Source organism: Aethalodelphis obliquidens, unplaced genomic scaffold (assembly GCF_003676395.1).
Source record: "Aethalodelphis obliquidens isolate GAN/ISIS:26980383/991018 unplaced genomic scaffold, ASM367639v1 scaffold59, whole genome shotgun sequence".
Lineage (NCBI taxonomy): Eukaryota > Metazoa > Chordata > Mammalia > Artiodactyla > Delphinidae > Aethalodelphis > Aethalodelphis obliquidens.
The window spans coordinates 1,611,101-1,630,047 of record NW_020838003.1 but is presented as its reverse complement, the minus strand read 5'-3'; the positions used below and the strand labels follow the sequence as shown (position 1 = coordinate 1,630,047).

The following is an 18,947-nucleotide window of genomic DNA, read 5'->3' as shown; positions in this document are numbered from 1 at the left end:
CGGGCTCAGCCGCTCCGCGGCATGTGGGATCTTCCCGGACCGGGGCAGGAACCCGTGTCCCCCGCATCGGCACGCGGACTCTCAACCACTGCGCCACCAGGGAAGCCCCCAACATGTATCTTTTTGTTGTTGTTGTTTTTGCGGTACGCGGGCCTCTCACTGTTGTGGCCTCTCCCGTTGCGGAGCACAGGCTCCTGACGCGCAGGCTCAGCGGCCTTGGCTCACGGGCCCAGCCGCTCCGCGGCACGTGGGAACTTCCCGGACTGGGGCAGGAACCCGTGTCCCCCGCATTGGCAGGCGGACTCTCAACCACTAAGCCACCAGGGAAGCCCCCAACATGTTTTTTTTTTTTTTTTTTTTGCGGTAGGCGGGCCTCTCAGTGTTGTGGCCCTTCCCGTTGCGGAGCACAGGCTCCTGACGCGCAGGCTCAGCGGCCATGGCTCACGGCCCCAGCCGCTCCGCGGCATGTGGGATCCTCCCGGATCGGACCGGGGCACGAACCCGTGTCCCCCGTATCGGCAGGCGGACTCTCAACCGCCGTGCCACCAGGGACGTCCCCAACATGTATCTTTTTTTTTTTTTTTTTTTTTTTTTTTGCGGTACGCGGGCCTCTCACTGTTGTGGCCTCTCCCGTTGCGGAGCAACAGGCTCTGGACGCGCAGGCTCAGTTGCCATGGCTCACGGGCCCAGCCGCACCGCGGCATGTGGGATCCTCCTGGACCAGGGCACGAACCCGTGTCCCCGGCAGCGGCAGGCGGACTCTCAACCACTACGCCACCAGGGAAGCCCCAGATTTTTCTTTAACCAGTCTTCAAACAAGTAGGGAAAGAAAGCTGTGTTACTTTTTATTTCTTAAACATTTGATTACTTAAACATCCCAACATTTCGATATGTAAATTAAAAAACTATTTTAAGATTACTCATTCTACAAGGAATAAAATATACTGCTTTGATTAAATTTTCAGATAGACTCAGCATGCTCATATGTAAGAGGCCCTGGGTTAGGCTTTGGGTCCAGTCCTTTTGCTAATATAAACTACTTTGGTAGTTCTTGTCCTCAGGGAAGAAAGTAGTACAGGTCTGCTTTAATTTGGTAAGAGGGAGATGAGTAACAGCACTTAAGAGAAGAGGGCAGGGCACTCTTAGGTTGTGTTGCTGAAGATTTATCTGCTCCCAAGTTCCTCTGCTTTATGAGATTTCTTTCTTTTATTATTGTCATTTTTATTTACCATTTCCGAATTGAGTTAAGGGAAGAAATAAAGATAAAAATAGATTTGACTCATGAGTCTTGTGATAGCAAAAGTGTACCATTTGGCTTTGGGTTATAATCATTTATGTTGTTCTTAAGAGGGATTTAAAAATATATTTAAAAAATTTGATGTGCAATAATGAGATTCCTTTCCCCTGTCCCCATGCATCAAGGGATTGCTAACCTGGAGTTTTGGTAAATGTACTTTTCTACATATAGTTAAGCAATTTTTTTCCAATAATTGATTGAAAAGTAGTTTTATATAACTGCCTGGAGGTGCTATTTGATCAATGACACAATTAGGAAAAAGTAATAAGGTTTGTAGAATTAATGAATTTATATTTATTGATCTACAAATTGGCTAGAGAAGAGTCCATGTTTCTGAATAATTTGTGAATAATTTAATGTCTCAAGAAGAGGTAAGTATAATTTAGTAACACACCACAAATTGTTAGGAAGCTAAATTTAAAAACTCCTTTCTATTGAGATATAATATACATGCAGTGTGGTGCGTATAAGTGTACACCTTGCTGATTCTTCACGAAGGGAACACTTCTGGGTATCCAGCACCCGGATTGATAAGAATATTACTAGTACTTGTGCCACTTTCCTAGCAGGATTCCCACACAAAAGGTGACTTGTAACAGGATAAATTAATTTTGCCAGTTTTAAATTCTTTTTATAAATAGAAAAACAATACATACTTTTTTAGTATTTGGCTTAGGAGACCAGTAAAAAATATATATCTGATATGTTCCAACCCCCTAGAGTAGAGGACAGTCTGTGATGGGGGCAGGTTAGAATATATATATATATATATATATATATATATATATATATATATATCACCTATGAAGTCTGTAGTACGGGATGTGACTTCTTTGCTTTTTTCTCCACCCAGTGGAAAAATGTCCTCTTGGTGTGTGACTCTTGGGAAAACGGGCAAATAGGTTTTGAACTGTCACCTAATTCTCTGCTCCCTTGCCAATCAGAGAGGAGCTATCTACCTACCTACCTATCTACACCCATGTATACATACATACACCCATGCATACATGTATACACAGTATATACATACACCCATACATACATATACCCACACATATGCACATGTATACATGCATGCATACATACATATAGGTGCACATGTGAATGTGTATGTAATGTGTATATATGTGTAAATGTGTTTCATGAGATTGGTAGACTACTTCTGTGACATATCAGGGAGCTCTTTCATTTCTGACTCAGAATATGGCCTTGGTAGGATGCCTAGGGTAATTGTGGGTAGCTGGCTGGCTGGCCTGATTGGGTAAGGAGGTTTACTCTGTGACACATGTGGCTTAGGAAATAATCATAGTTCTGTAGAAATTGGAGAATCCAAAAAAGAATTCTCTGAGTCCTTTTGTTTCATAAGCCACGCCTTTGAGATTACTTGAGTGTTATCAGAGGAAAAATCATTGTTAAGGCTTTGGTGTTCAGCTGTCTTCCCTCTCCCACCCCCGCTCTTAGAATTGGGGCATATCCATCTTTCTCTGCCCTATTTCTGTTTCCCAGTTTCAAATTTCATTGCATTTTATTCTTAACTAAATAAAGTTGCTAATTTGTCCTCTCAAATATCTGGTTTCCTGAGAAATAATTTTTCATCATTTTCAGGTACTTGTTTGGTTTTCAAGGTGTAGTGTGTCACTGTACCTTCTCCTTGGTATAGAATAAGTGTTTCCACTAGCGTAGCCCTTGAGAGAGCAAAGACTTTGTCTTGATGACTGCTGTATCCCCTGTACATAAAACAGAGCTTGGTACCTTGTGGGCTCTCAAATATTTGTTATTCAGTGCATAGATCTAGTAAGCAGGTTATTATCTTACTGGGATTTGGCTGTGTTCTGATATTCCTAAAATGCTCTTGTTCTGTGCTCCTGTCCAGGTTTAATTGGTCCCCAGGAAAATGAGGATGGTAACAATGGCTATACAGTTAATTATTCAATGTTATCAAGACTCCTTGTGACTTCCTGTTTCACCCCACAAAGCCAGGGACTTAAGCTTATCAGTTTTTTATGCTTTTGTGTTTGTGCTCAATAAGTATTTGTCAAATTGAATAGAATTATGTGCAGGTTTGGAATGTTCACTAATTTTGCTCTAAAGTCTGTTTGGGATAAGTTGCCATGTTGCTGGCATCAGTGGAAATAAGAAGCTAAGATTGAAATCTGTCAATCCGGTTTGCCAACAGCAATACTAAAAGATGTGGTCTAAAGCAAGTTTAAAGGGATCCCTTGTAAAATTTAGAATTTCAGCCACCTAAGCCATTGTTCTTCCCTGGCACTAAAGATCATACACTTGACTTTACTGATTTAGCTCCCACCTCTCCATAGAGCATCATAATGATTAAAGTTAAATGCTTTAAGCTTCTTAGATGAAGATGTTATTAAATGCAGCATGTTACCTATCACCAGCAACTTACTGCTGGTTAGCTGAACTATTCCTTCCCCATACTTTCACTGTTTTCTTTTTTCATTGTACCAAATAATTATAATATTGCTCAGAAATGTTAAGAAATCTTTAAGGTCATCTCTGTTTCCAGGACGATTATCTTTAAGCATTCTTTGCTTATGGGTAGCCAACCAAGATTACCTTGGAAATCCATTAGGGACAATTCCAAATTGCCTGCTAAAATCATGAGTAGTTTCAATATAAAGAGTTTGGTTATACTGCTTGGACTGGATCTATTGACAGTGAAGACTTAAATGGAACCCTACTGCTTCCTCAAAGAGGATTGTTATTACCAGAATTTTGAGAACGCTTTCCTCAGAGTTCCTCTAATAGAAATCAGCTTTTACTTCTAAGCTGTGCTACTTCTATTATAAATTGTTGAGTTAGTCTTTTTAATTAATCAGTTTTTGTTCTGATTATAGATGCTTTACATGTGCCTTTTATAGTTATCTTCTATTTCTGTATCCCCCAGATTTTTGACAATCATCCCAAATATCAAACTTTTGTTATAATTTAGCATATTCTTATTCAGTCTTCTTTTAATACACAGATTATGGGGTTTTTATTGGATACCTGATTTTGTTTGGTTTAATATTTTAATGTAATTTTCCATATCATTAGAAACTCCTCATAAACATCATTTTCATCCCATCATATACTAATAATCCTTATTTTATGTAATAATTTCCCTAATGGTATCCATTTTCTCATGATAGTGAACATTGCCACACAGTGTTGTATATAGGTTATTGCCCATTTTTCCAATGATTCCTTTAGGAGAGCGCCCTAGAAGTTGATTACTGAGTAAAACCAAATTAACGTGATACATTTTGACAAATGCATGACTTTTGAAGATGTTTGTAGGACGTGAATTCCTAGTAGCAATATATAGGAAAGTGTTGATTTAAAATATTTTAATTTTAAATTAGGTTTGGTTCTGCTCTTCTTGACATTTGAACATAATTTTTAAATATTTGGTTATGCAATCTCTGAAAGATGCAATGAATTAATCATTTTCTAGTTACCACGTACCTCAAAGTATGAACCATTGTATTATAAAAATATTTTGTAATTTTATCAGTACCCTAAGAAGATTTGTCCACCTCATAGAACAGAATTTGAGAGTTGTGTATTCTTTAGAATGGATAGTAAAGCGTGGGAAAAGTTTCCTAGCTTAGGAATCTCTGTTCCCACATGTAATTCATCCATCCTAATTTTCCGAATGCATTTACGTGACTTTGCTGACTAACTATAAATCCCTAGAAGAGATTTTGTGGTAAAATGTCAGTCTTGTTTATAAAACGAGTGCCACAAATTCAGCATGATGAATCTTTATGGAATTTAGAACAAATTGTGAGCAGCATGAAACAGCCTGTCTTGTTCTTGAAGTGACTGATAAAACAAAAATAGTATTTAGGAAACTTGTAGAAAGTAAAGTAGGATTAAACATATGAATCTTCAAATATTTAGATAATCACATTTCCTACAATTTTTCTTCATATTTAGTACATATATTTTTATATGTACTAATGCACACAAATAAAAAGAATGATTGAAATAATTATTCATATGAATTTGTGTTCTCTTTCTTTTATATGTAAAGACCTCTCTTTTTTACATGTAGAGTCCATTCCTTAATCTAAAAGCTAACCAGTGTATGCATTAGAGGAACTATTAATATTCATTGCCTCTCCTCCATCAAATGGTCAGGGGCACAGACTCTGTTTACCGTGTGGTTTAAAATCCTGACTGCAACACTTTCTAGTTGATGACCTTAACCTCTCAAAGCTTCATTGTCTTGTATGTGACATAGACATACTACTCTTACTTACTTCACAGAGTTTTAAAGGATTCATAAAATGCTGGCACATGGTAAGCAAGCTAGAATAATAGGTATTATTATTAGTGTGTCTTAGTCTTGTGCTTTTAAAATTTATTTATTATTTTATTTAATTTATTTATTGTTTCTGGCTGCATTGGGTCTTCATTGCTGCGCACAGGCTTTTCCCTGGTTGCGGCTAGTGGAGGCTACTCTTCGTTGCGATGCATGGGGTTCTCATTGCGGTGGCTTCTCTTGTTGTGGACTACAGGCTCTAGGCGCGTGGGCTTCAGTAGTTGTGGCTTGCGGGGTCTAGAGCGCAGGCTCAGTAGTTGTGGCGCACGGGCTTAGTTGCTCCGTGGCATGTGGGATCTTCCCGGACCAGGGCTTGAACCCGTGTCCCCTGCATTGGCAGGCAGATTCTGAACCACTGTGCCACCAGGGAAGCCCAGTTTTGTGCTTTTAAAAAACACTTTTACTCAAGGAGAGCTGCCTCATTCTAGTCCATACATTTCTGATAGGTCTGCCTGCCACTGTGGCTTTTCAGTCACCTTAATTTAGTGTGTCATGGACTTGTACACTATCCAGCCACTCAGCTCACCATGTGACAGCTCTTTAAAGAGTTCTATTTTCATGTATTATCTTCATGTTGGTATCTCAATGTAGTGTTGCTTAATTCATTGGAATATAGCAGTAGAGGGAGGAGTTGAGTAAGGAATAGTGCAAAAAGTTATTCCACACCAACTATATTTTATGTATACTGGACATAATTCTTTCTTTTCTTTTCATCTTATTTATTGAAATTCCTTCTTTCCATTTCATTGAGAGAATGTTCCTGTATTAATCGTGACTCCTTTGGATGCAAATAACAGGAACCCAGTTGACAGTGGTTAAGGAAGACAAAATTGATCAGGTAATCAAAGTCAGGTATAGCTGGATCTACGGCTCAAATAATGTCAGGAATCAATCTCTCTCTCCCCTCTTCCTCCTTCCCCTCTCTGTCCCTCCCTCCTCTTTTCCCTCCCACCTTTCTTTCCTCCTTCTCTCCCTTTCTTCCCTCTTTGTTTCTCTCTTACTATTCCTCTGGGTTGGCTTTATTTCTCTAGTAGCATAAGATCGTGACTATCCAAGTTGTGGCAAAGACTGTCACCAGCAACTCTAGGCTATCATTACCCCACTAGACAGAACACTTCTGTTCTGGCTGCTCCAGTTAATAGCTCCTGGTAGGGCATTTATTGGCTACCTGGCTTGAGTCATAAGCTTATTCTCAAACCATGAACTGTGCTCAGTGATGCAGTGCTCTGATTAGCCTGGATTGAGGTGTTTCACTCTTGACTGACAGGGGCTGAGAGTGGAGTGTGAGATGGTTAACCTGAGGGAAAACTGGGGTTCAGTTAAAGGACAAGGAGGGACGGATGCTGGGCGGCACACGTGTGCAGTAACGTCACAGCTGTGAGGACTTCCGCCACATTGATGGGAGCTGTTGGCTGTGGCAGGCAGAGGAGTGGACCCCCAAGATGTCTGTGTTTGAATCCCTGGAACTTGTAAATACATGACATGGCAAAGAGGAATTAAGTCTTCAGGTGGAATTAAGGTTGCTAATCAGTTGACCTTAAAATAGGGAGATTATCCTGGATTACCTGTTGGAAAGTCCTTATAGATGGAAGGGGGAGGTGAAAAAGACTTGGTTTGATGTTGCTGGCTTTGAAGATGGAAGGAGGGAACCTTGAGCCAGCGAACGCAGGTAGCCTCTGGACGTTGAAAAAGGCAAGGAAGCAGATCGTTCCTAGTGCTTCCAAAAGAAATGCAGCCTGCTGACACCTTGCTTTCAGCCCTGTGCAACCTATTTCAGACTTTTGACCTCCAGAACTGTAGGATAACGTATTCATGTTGTTTCAGGTCGCCAGGTTTGTGGCAGTTTGTTACAGCAGCAATAGGAAACTAAAGCAGCAGCCTAGTGGACTGTCCTGGTTTCTCATACTTTTTGTCAAACCATAAGCCAGACTATTTTAGATTTGGAAAATATAATTACCACAAGTAAAGTTTCAGGGAAAACCTTTAAAGCTACTATCCGCATTTCTTATCTGTCATATTTTCCCCAGCCTTTGGCCCTAGGGACAAATGCTAATTTTCCTGGCTTTAAATTCTAGACTCAATATTAGTCTTCAAAAGTATTATCCATCAAAAAATTGTAAGACGTATGAGAAATATTAATTTTTAGAATGTCTAATATTGCTCTTGAGTCTGTAAAATGTCCAATGATGATAAATATAACCAGTAGAAGTGCTTCTTTAAAAACTAAGATTGGAATGTTAAGTGTTTGGCATTTGGGCCTCACTTAAAAAAAATAAATCTCTACTTGTTATCCTGTTATTGATTATTTGATCATTTTAAGATGCAAACAAAGAAAATACTTGGATATTTTTCTTTAAAACAGTTTTCTTAAAAGATCTCCTCTTACCTGATTTCATGTCCTGGAATGCTGAAGAATGTGCTGTTCTTTCCTAAATGACTCTCTTGAACATAAACATTGTGCAATTGCAACAAATATTTATGAAAAAGCCAGATTAAAAAAATGAGAAGAATTTTAAAGTTCACAACTATTTGTTCTTTCTTAATAATGAGTAAAAGCAAAGCACCTCCCCCCTCCACCCCCCAAATGGCTATGAAAATAGGTTTGCAACTAAAATAAAAGACATCAAAGTGTTTCTCTGCCTTGTGGCGATAAGAGCCTAGAGGAGATGAAGTGAGGAAAAAGGAATTTGGCTGCATTCAGAATTTCAGCATGTGTCAAAATTAATTTTTAATTGCCTTTGAGAGAAGATGTGTCCCCTTCTCCGTTAGCGTTTACAGCTTTGGTGAGCCCTTTGGCATGTGATGTCCTTTTTAACGTCCACTCTTCACCCCACTCACATCTTTCCTGGAGCAGCTGGCTCCTGTCATTTCTGATGAAAGTCATTCTCTTACCCTTGGCTCAGGATTTGGAAATGTTGTTGTTGGAGCTGCTTCTTTAGCAGATCTTGAAAATGCTTATTTGATTTCATTCTTGTGGCCAGATTGTTGCATACTGAGAATTTATACCTGATAAAGGAAATTGCCTGTGTGACTGCCTCTAGTGTAGAGCAATCAGCCAATTCTCGGGAGAGATTCCCAGTCTCTGGGTTGGGTAATGGAGCATGGGTTGTTACAGCCAGTCTAGACTTCAGGCCATTTGTTGACATGGAGCTTAAGATCCCTTCTAACCACTAGAAACACTATATTTGTGTGAGACTGAAATGGGGAGAGGCTTGAGGGGTGCTGGGACACGGAAGGAATCTGATATTGACTTCCTTCTTGTACAACTCTAGCTAGATGATGATGGTGATGGTGATAATAACACCAGCTAATTTTTCTTTATTGAAATGTTATTAGATGGACTAAGCCCTTTATGTGCCTTATCTCTTCTTCCTATTTTACAGGTAACCTGTCTGAGCCTTAATTTTCATAATTTCCAGCTCATGTGCCAAAGAGCACATGAGATTGAAACCAGCCTTCAAATGCAGTGCTTTTTGACTCCAGACCTTTAGTATTCAACCATCATACCCCACCCCCTTCTTTGCTTGGAAATTAGAGCCACATTGCATCAATCACAAGTATTCCAATATTCTGTGTGCCTGGGGTAGATTTGGTCTTAATTAGATCAGCTAAAAATTGCCGTGATACATGAGACTTTGTACTGCAGCCATTTTAGGTCCTAGCAATGTTGATTGTACTACTGAAGACTTCTCTTCTCTTGCTGTTCTAGAGTGTGGTCTTTGTAATGTGCTGGGGACATCTAGTCTCTTCTAGGAAACATTTGTGTAGCGTTCTACAACATACTTAGAAGGATACCAACCTGCCTGTCCTCCGTTGTGAGCATAAGTGGCTGAATACGTGAAGGAGTATAGATGATTCCAAAGCCTGGGCTACAGGGTGATGCTGTGACAGCACTCCTTCCCAAGAATCCCCACTTCCAAAAATAGCCATTAATTTCTCTTTTCCCCAAAGACTGATGTACACTGGGGACATTTAAACACATTTAAGAACACACCTCTGCCCCAAAGAGCTTAAAATCTCTGAAAGGACAAGACATAAACATATAATTTTTCACCCAAAGGGATTTTTATAACTGTTATGCAGGCAGTGCACGACAGTCAGCTAGGAAGTTTAGACCCTGAGGTCTGTACTTTAGGCAGTTTAACAGGGCAGGTTTCATGGAGAAGATGGGGCTTGGGAAAGGCCGTGAGGGCCGGGTTAGATTTGCATACATGGAGAGAAAGCAACAGACCTCTCCCCCGGTTGATGCAATAGAGTAGGGCTCTAAAGGCAGGAGTGATTAAGCTAGTGAGCACATTAGAATGTTTCTTTAGGTTATATGGGAGATGATGTTGGAAAGAAATTAGGGACAGAATGCAGAGGGCCTTAAATGATAAAGTTAAGTTTTGATTTGGGTTAAATTACCTAACTTTGAGTTTAGTTTCTTATGTGTGAAGTGAGGGGAATTGATTAGTAGATGGTCTTTCAAGCAATTTTCAGGTCTGACATGGAAATACAGATATCAATTTTCTGAATTTATTTTATCCTAAAGTAATGATGAGCCAGTTGAAACTCTTCATAAAGAATAACAGGGTAATATTAATACCTAACATTTATTGAGCACTTACTATGTGCTGGATACTGTGTTAAGCACTTTGGATTAGGCCGTTTAATTTTTACAAGTCTATGAACTAAATACTGTTGCCCTAATTTTTTCAGGTGGGTACTGACATAAAAAGTCTTAAGTGACCAGAATCACAAAGGTAGTGAGTGGTAGAACCTAGGCATATTAGACATAAGACTTCAAAACAATTTTTCTGGCAGTAATTTAGAAAATATTCTGATACAATGTATACGGCATTTGGTAGTGAGAAATTATATGTGGGGCATTTGGACTTGGTACTTGCAGCTTTTCAGTGTGAGGTGATGAGAACTTGAAGGTGATTGGAAGAAAGGGGATTAATTTGAGAGAGATTTTAAGGTGAGATCAGTAGGACTTGAATGATATAAAGTGGGGAAAAAGTTGAAATGAAGTCAGTTTTTTTTAGCGTGGGAGTTTGGGAGAATCAGCTCATCATGAACAGAAATAGTGAAGTCAGGAAGACAAGATGAATACTCAGGTGAAAATGAGAAGTTTGGTGTAGATATTTTAAGGGTGAAGAGAGGGTATGACACCTTCTTCTCAGCACAGTGAAACTGACCCATTCAGCTTTCAGTTTGAGGCAACTTTTCTTTTTCTTTAACCTGTATTTACTGAGGGTCTGTTATGTGTAAGTATCATGTTAAAACACAGACATGTGTAAATGGTCCAAAGCCTCAGAAATGAGTAAAATTTGGAAACTATTAGAAAAGTCTAACATGGCTGACATTAAAACAGAAAGTCTGACTAGCTCAAAGGTCTTTAAGTATATGGAAGCACAGAACATCGGGTCCTTAAATCCTTTGATGTAAGTTGTGTGCACTATTTGTGTGTTTGTGTGTGAAAAGAAGTACATACATATCACACATACACACATGCACAGATACACAAGAAGGTGGTTTTTTTCATGCAGTGCAAGAAGGGAGAAGTCATTATGTTAAACTCTAGAATGAGGAATTTAGATATGAAAGAATTCCCTGACCAGGAGAATTGTTAATGTTATCATTAGACTGACAGCGAAGATGTGACAGTACTTTTGCTTATAGGTAGTTCAAGCTTTTGAGGAGGTCCTCAATTAAACATACCCTGCTGACCTGCCTGGGTTCTGAACACATTGAGAAATAGAAAATCTAAAGACATAGTGAAAATATCTCTTACAAAAGAGGCTGGGGAGAAGCACAAGGCTCTCACCTGGGCAGGCAGTGGGCTGGCGGACAGGGCACCCCACCCAGTGTGTGTCAGGTCCACTGGGCTGAGACAGAGCCTGCTGCTGGGGAGGTAGAAGAGAACGGCGTCCTTATCAGGATCGTTCCCAGGCCAGGAATGATGATGAGGGAGTGCTGAGCTTTGCAAACCGCTTATTTTTCCCAGACTTGCTAATCACATCCGTCATGCTTCTTCACTGGGGAAGGGTGGGTTAAGGGGGACGGAGAGGCCTAAATACTCAGAGAAAAATCTCTCCTCCCAGAAGGCGGGAGTAGGTGAAAGGTACTGCACCTCTAACTTAAGAAAACATGATGTCTTCTACTTGAGATGTCTTAATTGTAAGAAAGAGGCAAGGAAGAGATGATCTTTCAAGGTCTTGTTCATCTTTGACCTGTAGAGTTATAATTCTGTGACTATCTAGAGGGATGCAGAGTGGGGCCTAATCTCCTGCCTCTGGTTCCTAAGCACAGGGGCTCTGTGTCTGCATTCCAGGAGGTCTGTTTCAGTGGTTAGATCCATGTTTGTCGTTGTCCTTAGTAGCTTAAAATGTAAGTTTGGGATACTATGAAATGTTTGATTTAAAGGCCAGCAGGAATGGTGAGAAATACACCCAACGTTTGCAAGCAAATTCGGGCAATAGAGGTGTATGACAACTTGTGTGGTTTGCTGTCATCGATTGCTTGATGGTAAATTACTATTTGGGGAAAAGAAGATGCATTCTAATTTTAGATACTCCCTCAGGCTAAACTGCTCTCATTCATTAATTCACATATATTTACTGAGTGGCTTCAGAGTCAGTTTCTGGCACTGGAGAACTATAGTGAAGAGAAAAGATAAAAATCCCTGCCCTGATGAAGGGATATGCTAGTAGGTATAAAGAAACAATGAACAAATAAACATATAAATAAGATTTAGAGTATGTGAGATGGTGACAAGTTTTGTGGAAGTAAAATGCAGAAGGGAGATAGTAATGAGACAGTTACTGGGGGCAGGAAAGACCTTAATGCGAGGGTCAAGTTTAAGCAAACACCTGAAGGAATGGAGGGGTGAGCCACGCAGCTGTCAGGGGGAAGACACTTTGGCAGAGGAAATGGTGAGCACAATGACCTTGAAATGTGAGAATTCCCAGTGCTGGCCCTTGTGAGCCATTTTTCTCTGAGTGGGATGGGTTTTGAGGAGAAGACATGATCTGCCATTGGCTCTGTTTTAAGGATAACCTGTGAAGGGGAAGATGGTGGTTTGGACTAGGGTAGAAGCAGGGGAGGTGGTGAGCAGTGGTCAGAGTCTGGAGATATTTTGAAGATAGGGTCAGTAGAATTCGTTAAAAGATTTGGTGTGTGGTGTAAGAAGAATTAAGGATGGTTTAGTCAAGTTTTTGGTCTGAGTAACTGGGAGGATAGCGTTGCCATTTACTGACAGGGGCAAGGAGGTGCAGGTTTGGAAGCAGGAAGGTAGGAAGTTTACTTTTGGAAGTGCTGAGGTACCTAGTGAATATCCACAGGGAGAGGATCCAGTGGCAATTGACTAGACGAGGGAAGATCTTATGGAGGAAGCCTGGGCTGGAGATGTATGATGGTGAAGGTATTCAAAGTCAGGAGACAAGATGAGTTCACCTCATCCTGGGAGGGTAGATGCAGAAGAGGAGAGTCTGGGACCAGGTCATGCAACACTGCAGTGTGTTCAGGTCATGAGAATAAAGGAACGTGAGGAGGGAGAATGGGAAGGGGAGACCACTGAGGAGAAGAGGAGAACCAGAAGAGAATGGTGTCTAGAAGCTAAAGAAAGGAAGTATTTTAAGAAGGAAAGAGAAATAGAGTCAGATGCTGCTAATAGGGCAAGTAAGAAGATGGAGTCTCAACCATTGGTGTCAGCAACATGGGGTTACTAGTGACCTTGACAAGAGCGTGATTGGAGTGGGTTCAAGAAAGAACAAGCGTGGGAAGAGAGGAATTGGAGATATCTAATATACTCAATTTTTAAAAAGTGTTTTGCTATAAAGGGCAGTGAAATAATGGGAACTTAGCTAGAGGCAGATGTGGCATCAAGAAAGTTTTTTGTCAAAGATGGAAAATATGGCAGCTTATTAATTTACTGGTGGGAATGATCTAGTGATGGGAAAATTGATGAGGAAAGAAACTGAGGGCAATTGCTGAAGCCGTCTTGCAAAGGCAAGAGGGGCTAGGATGTGTACATGAACGGAGGCTTTGCTCTTAGGTAAGACAGAACCGCAGACAGTTCATCCATACTACCGGGGTCGGTGGGGGGAGGTGCGAATGGACCAGACAGGCACAGGTGCCAGTGGGTTGTGCAAAATTCACTGCTTCTGAGTTATGCTTGGGTAATTAGTGACCACAGTGTGGCTTTACAGTGGCCCCAGCTTTCTGTGCTTGTGGAACTTACGGCTCACACAAACCTTTACATGCCTATTGCTGTGGCCCTTCAGCCACCCCAGCTGACAATTGTATAGTTTCATATTTTAAAATTGCGCCTGGGCACTATTTTAGTAAGTGACTAATTTACATTTAAGTTAAAGTAGTTAAAATTTACTGAATCCTCTGGATAATCTCATTTAAACCTCTCATCAAACTTATGAAGTTGGAACTATTACTAACCTCTAGTTAACAACTGAGGATACTAAGCCTAAAGAAAAAATAAAGAACTTGCTCAAGTTCAGGTGTTGACTTTTCTGCTTTCTAGCACTGTAGTCTCTTCCTTGACCATAGGCTGTATTGCTTTGTGGAAGTATTTGGGCCTGTGAAATGTGTCATTTCTGAAAGCAGTAAATTAATGTTGGTTTGCATATGTGATTGTAACCTGAGATTAAATACTTTTCATAGCTTTGAGCTTTATCCACCACCTCTTTATTTTTCTCCCCAAGACCAAGAATTTAAGAGCCTTTTAAAATAATTTTTTTTTTTTTTTTTTGTGGTACGGGGGCCTCTCACCGTTGTGGCCTCACCTGTTGCGGAGCACAGGCTCCGGACACTCAGGCTCAGCGGCCATGGCTCACGGGCCCAGCCACTCCACGGCATGTGGGATCTTCCCGGACCGGGACACGAACCCGCGTCCCCTGCATCGGCAGGCGGACTCTCAACCACTGCACCACCAGGGAAGCCCTACAATAATTTTTGAAGGTACAATATAGGAAAAATAGGTTGGCTGGCTGCAGGTAGGCAGGATGTCATCATTCTTGTGGTAGTTTTCCTTAAAATCAGATCTTAACTTAGAAATTGACAGCAAGATGTTCCATCAGTGAGTGAGAGCGTGATCTTCAGCATCGAGATGATCAGAATTGAAAATTTCCTTTGGCTCCTTGTTTGCTATGTGTCAGGCCTTCTAGGTCTGCTTTCTCATTTATAAATGAAGGGTAGTAATACCTACCAACTGTGATTGTTGTAAGAATTAGAGAAGGTATATTCTCAAGCACAAAGCAGAGTGCCTGATATTTATTCTGCAATAAATGGCAGGTGACTGGGTAGCTCCTTTGTCCATTCCATTAACTACCATCCAGTGGGGCTAAATGTATCTTTTCCATTAATTCCCAACTGGAAAATGACTCATTCAGAGTTTAATTTCAAAAATGTTTCTTATGTGTACGTTTTAGGAATGGCTTATTATTTAACATTGGATAAGACAAAGCTCTATAGAAATGCACCATCTTTATTTTGAATAACAGTTCAGAACACATTGTCTGACAGTGGAAAAATGGACTCATCCCAGAGAATCTAGGGTGTATGGGTTTACTGTAAGCATGAAACTCCTATTGGGTGTGGAGGAGACTCCCTTCATTCTTCCTAAATTTTCTAGTTCTCCAGTCACTTATCCAGGCATCAGTATATTGTTTATAGACTTCAGTTGTGTGAATTCCCTTCGGTGGAGATGAGAAATCCATACATTAAATGAAGCATCGCTTTTCCTTCCCTTGACACGGTAAACCGATGGTTAAAGAAAGAGTTACAGCTGGAATAATTGGTGCAGCCAGATGCTCATGGGCCTTGGGTAGTAAGTCAGCACATGGAGCATCATAGATAAAGCAAATGTTCCCCAGTTACCTGCATTACTAACTTAAACATGTAAACAAATCCTACTGATAAGAGACCCTGGCAGGTACAAAATCTTATATTAGATGATACTGGAAATACTGAGTTGAATGGGGAGTTCCTTATCCTTAAGGAATTAATTTGGGGTTGGCTTTGTCCGTCCACCTCCAAGAGCCCAATTCATCCATCCCCGTGGAAACTTTCCCCTCCATCAGTCTGCTTTTGTGACTCTTGAGTTCATTCCCTAAAATTTCAAGTTCTTTCTCTAAACCAGAATTTACAAAAGTATTTGCCAAGGATTTGGTTGTAAGGGAGACCGAATCTGTGTGCCTGTGCTCACCCCAATGCCTGGTGTAAGCCTTTGACTGTGATATAGAGAGCCTGTGAAGCAGGAATTGTGTTGCTGCTGTTCCCAGTGTGGAAGCCAGGCTTCACTCTACTCTGTGATATGACCACCCTCACTCCTCTGCTTAGTAAATATGTACAACCATTTTACTTACTCTGTGCATTTAATAAAGGGGGATATTTTGTTTAAATAACATCAGTCATTATAAGGGGCATAATGGTAACAAACATGCACTCAAGGAATTTCCAAGTTGCAAAATACCTTCACTTGTCTTCTGGTACTTTACACTTTTTTTTTTTTGAGTTATTTAAAAAGCAGGAAAGTAACGAAAACATAGTGATTCTATAAGGATACTTTAAGACCATAGGTTTTAGGTTCATTTATGGGCCTCATATGCTAATGTGTTAGATAACACGCATGAAGTTTCCATAGGTGAGCAGTATTTGTGAATCATATCATTTTTTCAGGGTACTTTATTATACTCCAGGACTAGTCTTAGGCTAGAATCATGAAGGTGGGGAAGTTTTAACTTGATGTTCTCAGATTTTCCTTTCCATGCATCCTTTCTTCATCCTTGTTGCCCTCCTCATTTCCTTCTGTCTTCAAAATCATTTCTATTAAGGGAGAAATGGTTGATTTAATGTGTTATCTTTCCCCAGGATGTTTGCATTTCAGCAGACACAGTACTCTCATTTGGCTAAACTTGGGGAATTAAGTTCTAATTGTGAAATTCAGTTTAACATGTAAGTGGCCACGCGTGTTGTAAAGTGAACCCCAAATATTGAATTCATATTCAAATGAGTGTCTTTCCCATGTAAGGAATATGGTGCAAAATGACAATGCCATTTACTCTTGACTAACCAGTACTAGTGTATTCAGTTTATAGATGGTTATTTCTTCTTTTTTACTCCATTCTCCTCATTTGCTGAAAATGTTCTGTGATTTATGGGATACAACATGATGTAGCAGAGTGAGTGTGTGGGCTTTGGAGTATGACTTGGAGACATATCTGAGCTTCACAGTTATTTGACCTTGGACACACACCTCCTGAATCTCAGTTTCCTCACCTGTGAAGTATGATTGTTAGGGTTGGTATGATGGAAAAGATATGTATAAATTACCACACCATAAACTACAGTGTATAAATTACAGGCCAGTGGTAGATGTAATACAAAGTAGCTATGATGATTAGTATAAATTCTAGGATTCTTACAAGGAAAAAATTAAAACAATCAGAAAAAGGTTTTTCTATGTAATAGCAACTTTGTTAAAAGTTTGTAGCAGTTATCAGTTATGCCAATGATAAATTAACTGGGAGTATGTGTTGACTATAAGCACACCAGATACAGTTTATGGAAAGTTATTCTGTTCATATTCTCAAACATATAAATGAGATGAATGTTCACATTGCAGTAAACTTTTTTTTTTTAAATTAAGAAAATGATTCATTGAACACAGAGTTACCTAAATGCGTTTGAGAAATGATTTGAATTCTCAGAATTTACTACTTATGAGATGGTTCAAGAATATATTTATTATGCAAGTTGAGGTACGGTCTTGTAAGGTGGGCACTTGATGCCTATGTTATGTCCTCCTGTGTTCTCTTGTTATACAGGGTTCTACAATTCTATTTTTCACCCCACAGATTTACCAATAAAGAGACAGAGAGAGTATGAGCTGGTGACTCCAGTCAGCACAAATTTTGAAGGACACTATCTCTCCCATATTCTTTCTGCAAATCACAAAAAGAGGTCAGCGAGGGACGTGTCTTCCAACTCTGAGCAATTGTTCTTTAACATCACAGCATTTGGAAGAGATTTTCATCTGCGACTAAAGCCCAACACTCAGCTAGTAGCTCCTGGCGCTGTTGTGGAATGGCATGAGGCATCTCTGGTGCCTGGGAATATAACCGACCGCATTAATGATCATCAACCAGGAAGTGCTTCAGAAAGAATCTGGAAAACAGAGCCTTTGCAGACTAACTGTGCTTATGTTGGTGACATCATGGACATTCCGGGAACCTCTGTTGCCATTAGCAACTGTGATGGTCTGGTAAGACTCATTGCCTTTTGTGTCTGTGTGTTTGCAGGTGTTTGGGAGTGCAGCATGGCTTCAGCATGGTTTGGAAAGTAGAGGTGGAAAGAAAACCTCACTATTATATTTTAGGTTCAGGGAGAAGCATTAGAAAGCATTTTACTGACAAAGATGTGTGCTTTGGCTTAATTTGACATGAAGACAACATTAGTCTAAGAAACCAAACACAACTATTTTAGCATTCTTGGCTTATATGTTCACTTGTATAACACTGGGGATTTTATTTCCTTATTTATTTAAAATCATTCTGACAACTTTCTAAAGAAGTGTAGATTCCTTCAAAATGATAGTATTTCCCTTCTTATGTGGAAATGTTGGATATCCTCTTAAAGAAAGTATTTGAAAGCATTCTTTCGCTTCCCAAAGAATGCTAAAATGGGAAATGAGAAGCTCCTCTGTCAGAATTTGTTCAAATAGCATTACTCTATGGACATGAGATGTAGTTCTCTCTGTATTGTGGCTTTGATTCATTTTTTTCTTTATTTTTGAATAGAATATGCCTCTCTAGTTTTGTGGATGAGGCCAGTAGTAACTGATCCTTCTTCACATGCTGTGAAGATGTGAAGTATTTTTATTTGTTTTGTATCTCCAGATGTTATTTGAAAAGTGTGTCAATGTTTATGTCTCTTCCATTCACAGTTGACTCCAAGTCTTTGTTCAGAAAGAGCAACCATTTTTCTTTCTATGGTTGCCAGGCTGCTGTTTCTTGGGAGTTCAGAGCTATTGTCTTTGTTTTGTCTCTCTTCTGGGAGTTCTCAAAATATTCCTTGCATTCCTTCTACCTTGGCTAGTCCCCCAACAATACCTTGAATCTTCTGCCACTGTTCTCTCTATGCATAAGCAGAACCCAAAGGAGTTATGATACCATATGTTTTTATCCAAGGCTGGTGGATTAATGGTTGTAAGCTTTATTTTGGGGTCTTGTACTGCCTCTTGATGTTCTGTGGGGTTTTAGAAGTCAGGATGGAAAACTGAATAGAGCATGTGTGGCAGGTCCAGATCTCCAAGTTGGACTC

The 18,947-nt window shown here is 40.0% G+C and overlaps 1 protein-coding gene across 1 annotated transcript in view; it reads left to right on the top strand.

Moving 5' to 3' along the window:
- Positions 1-18,947, top strand: part of ADAMTS3 (ADAM metallopeptidase with thrombospondin type 1 motif 3) — a 297,648-nt gene that overhangs the window by 3,739 nt on the left and 274,962 nt on the right. Inside the window, exon 3 of the mRNA XM_027087432.1 lies at positions 17,483-17,889. Within this exon, the coding sequence (XP_026943233.1) occupies positions 17,483-17,889 (407 nt within the window). The remainder of the gene's footprint in view (positions 1-17,482; positions 17,890-18,947) is intronic.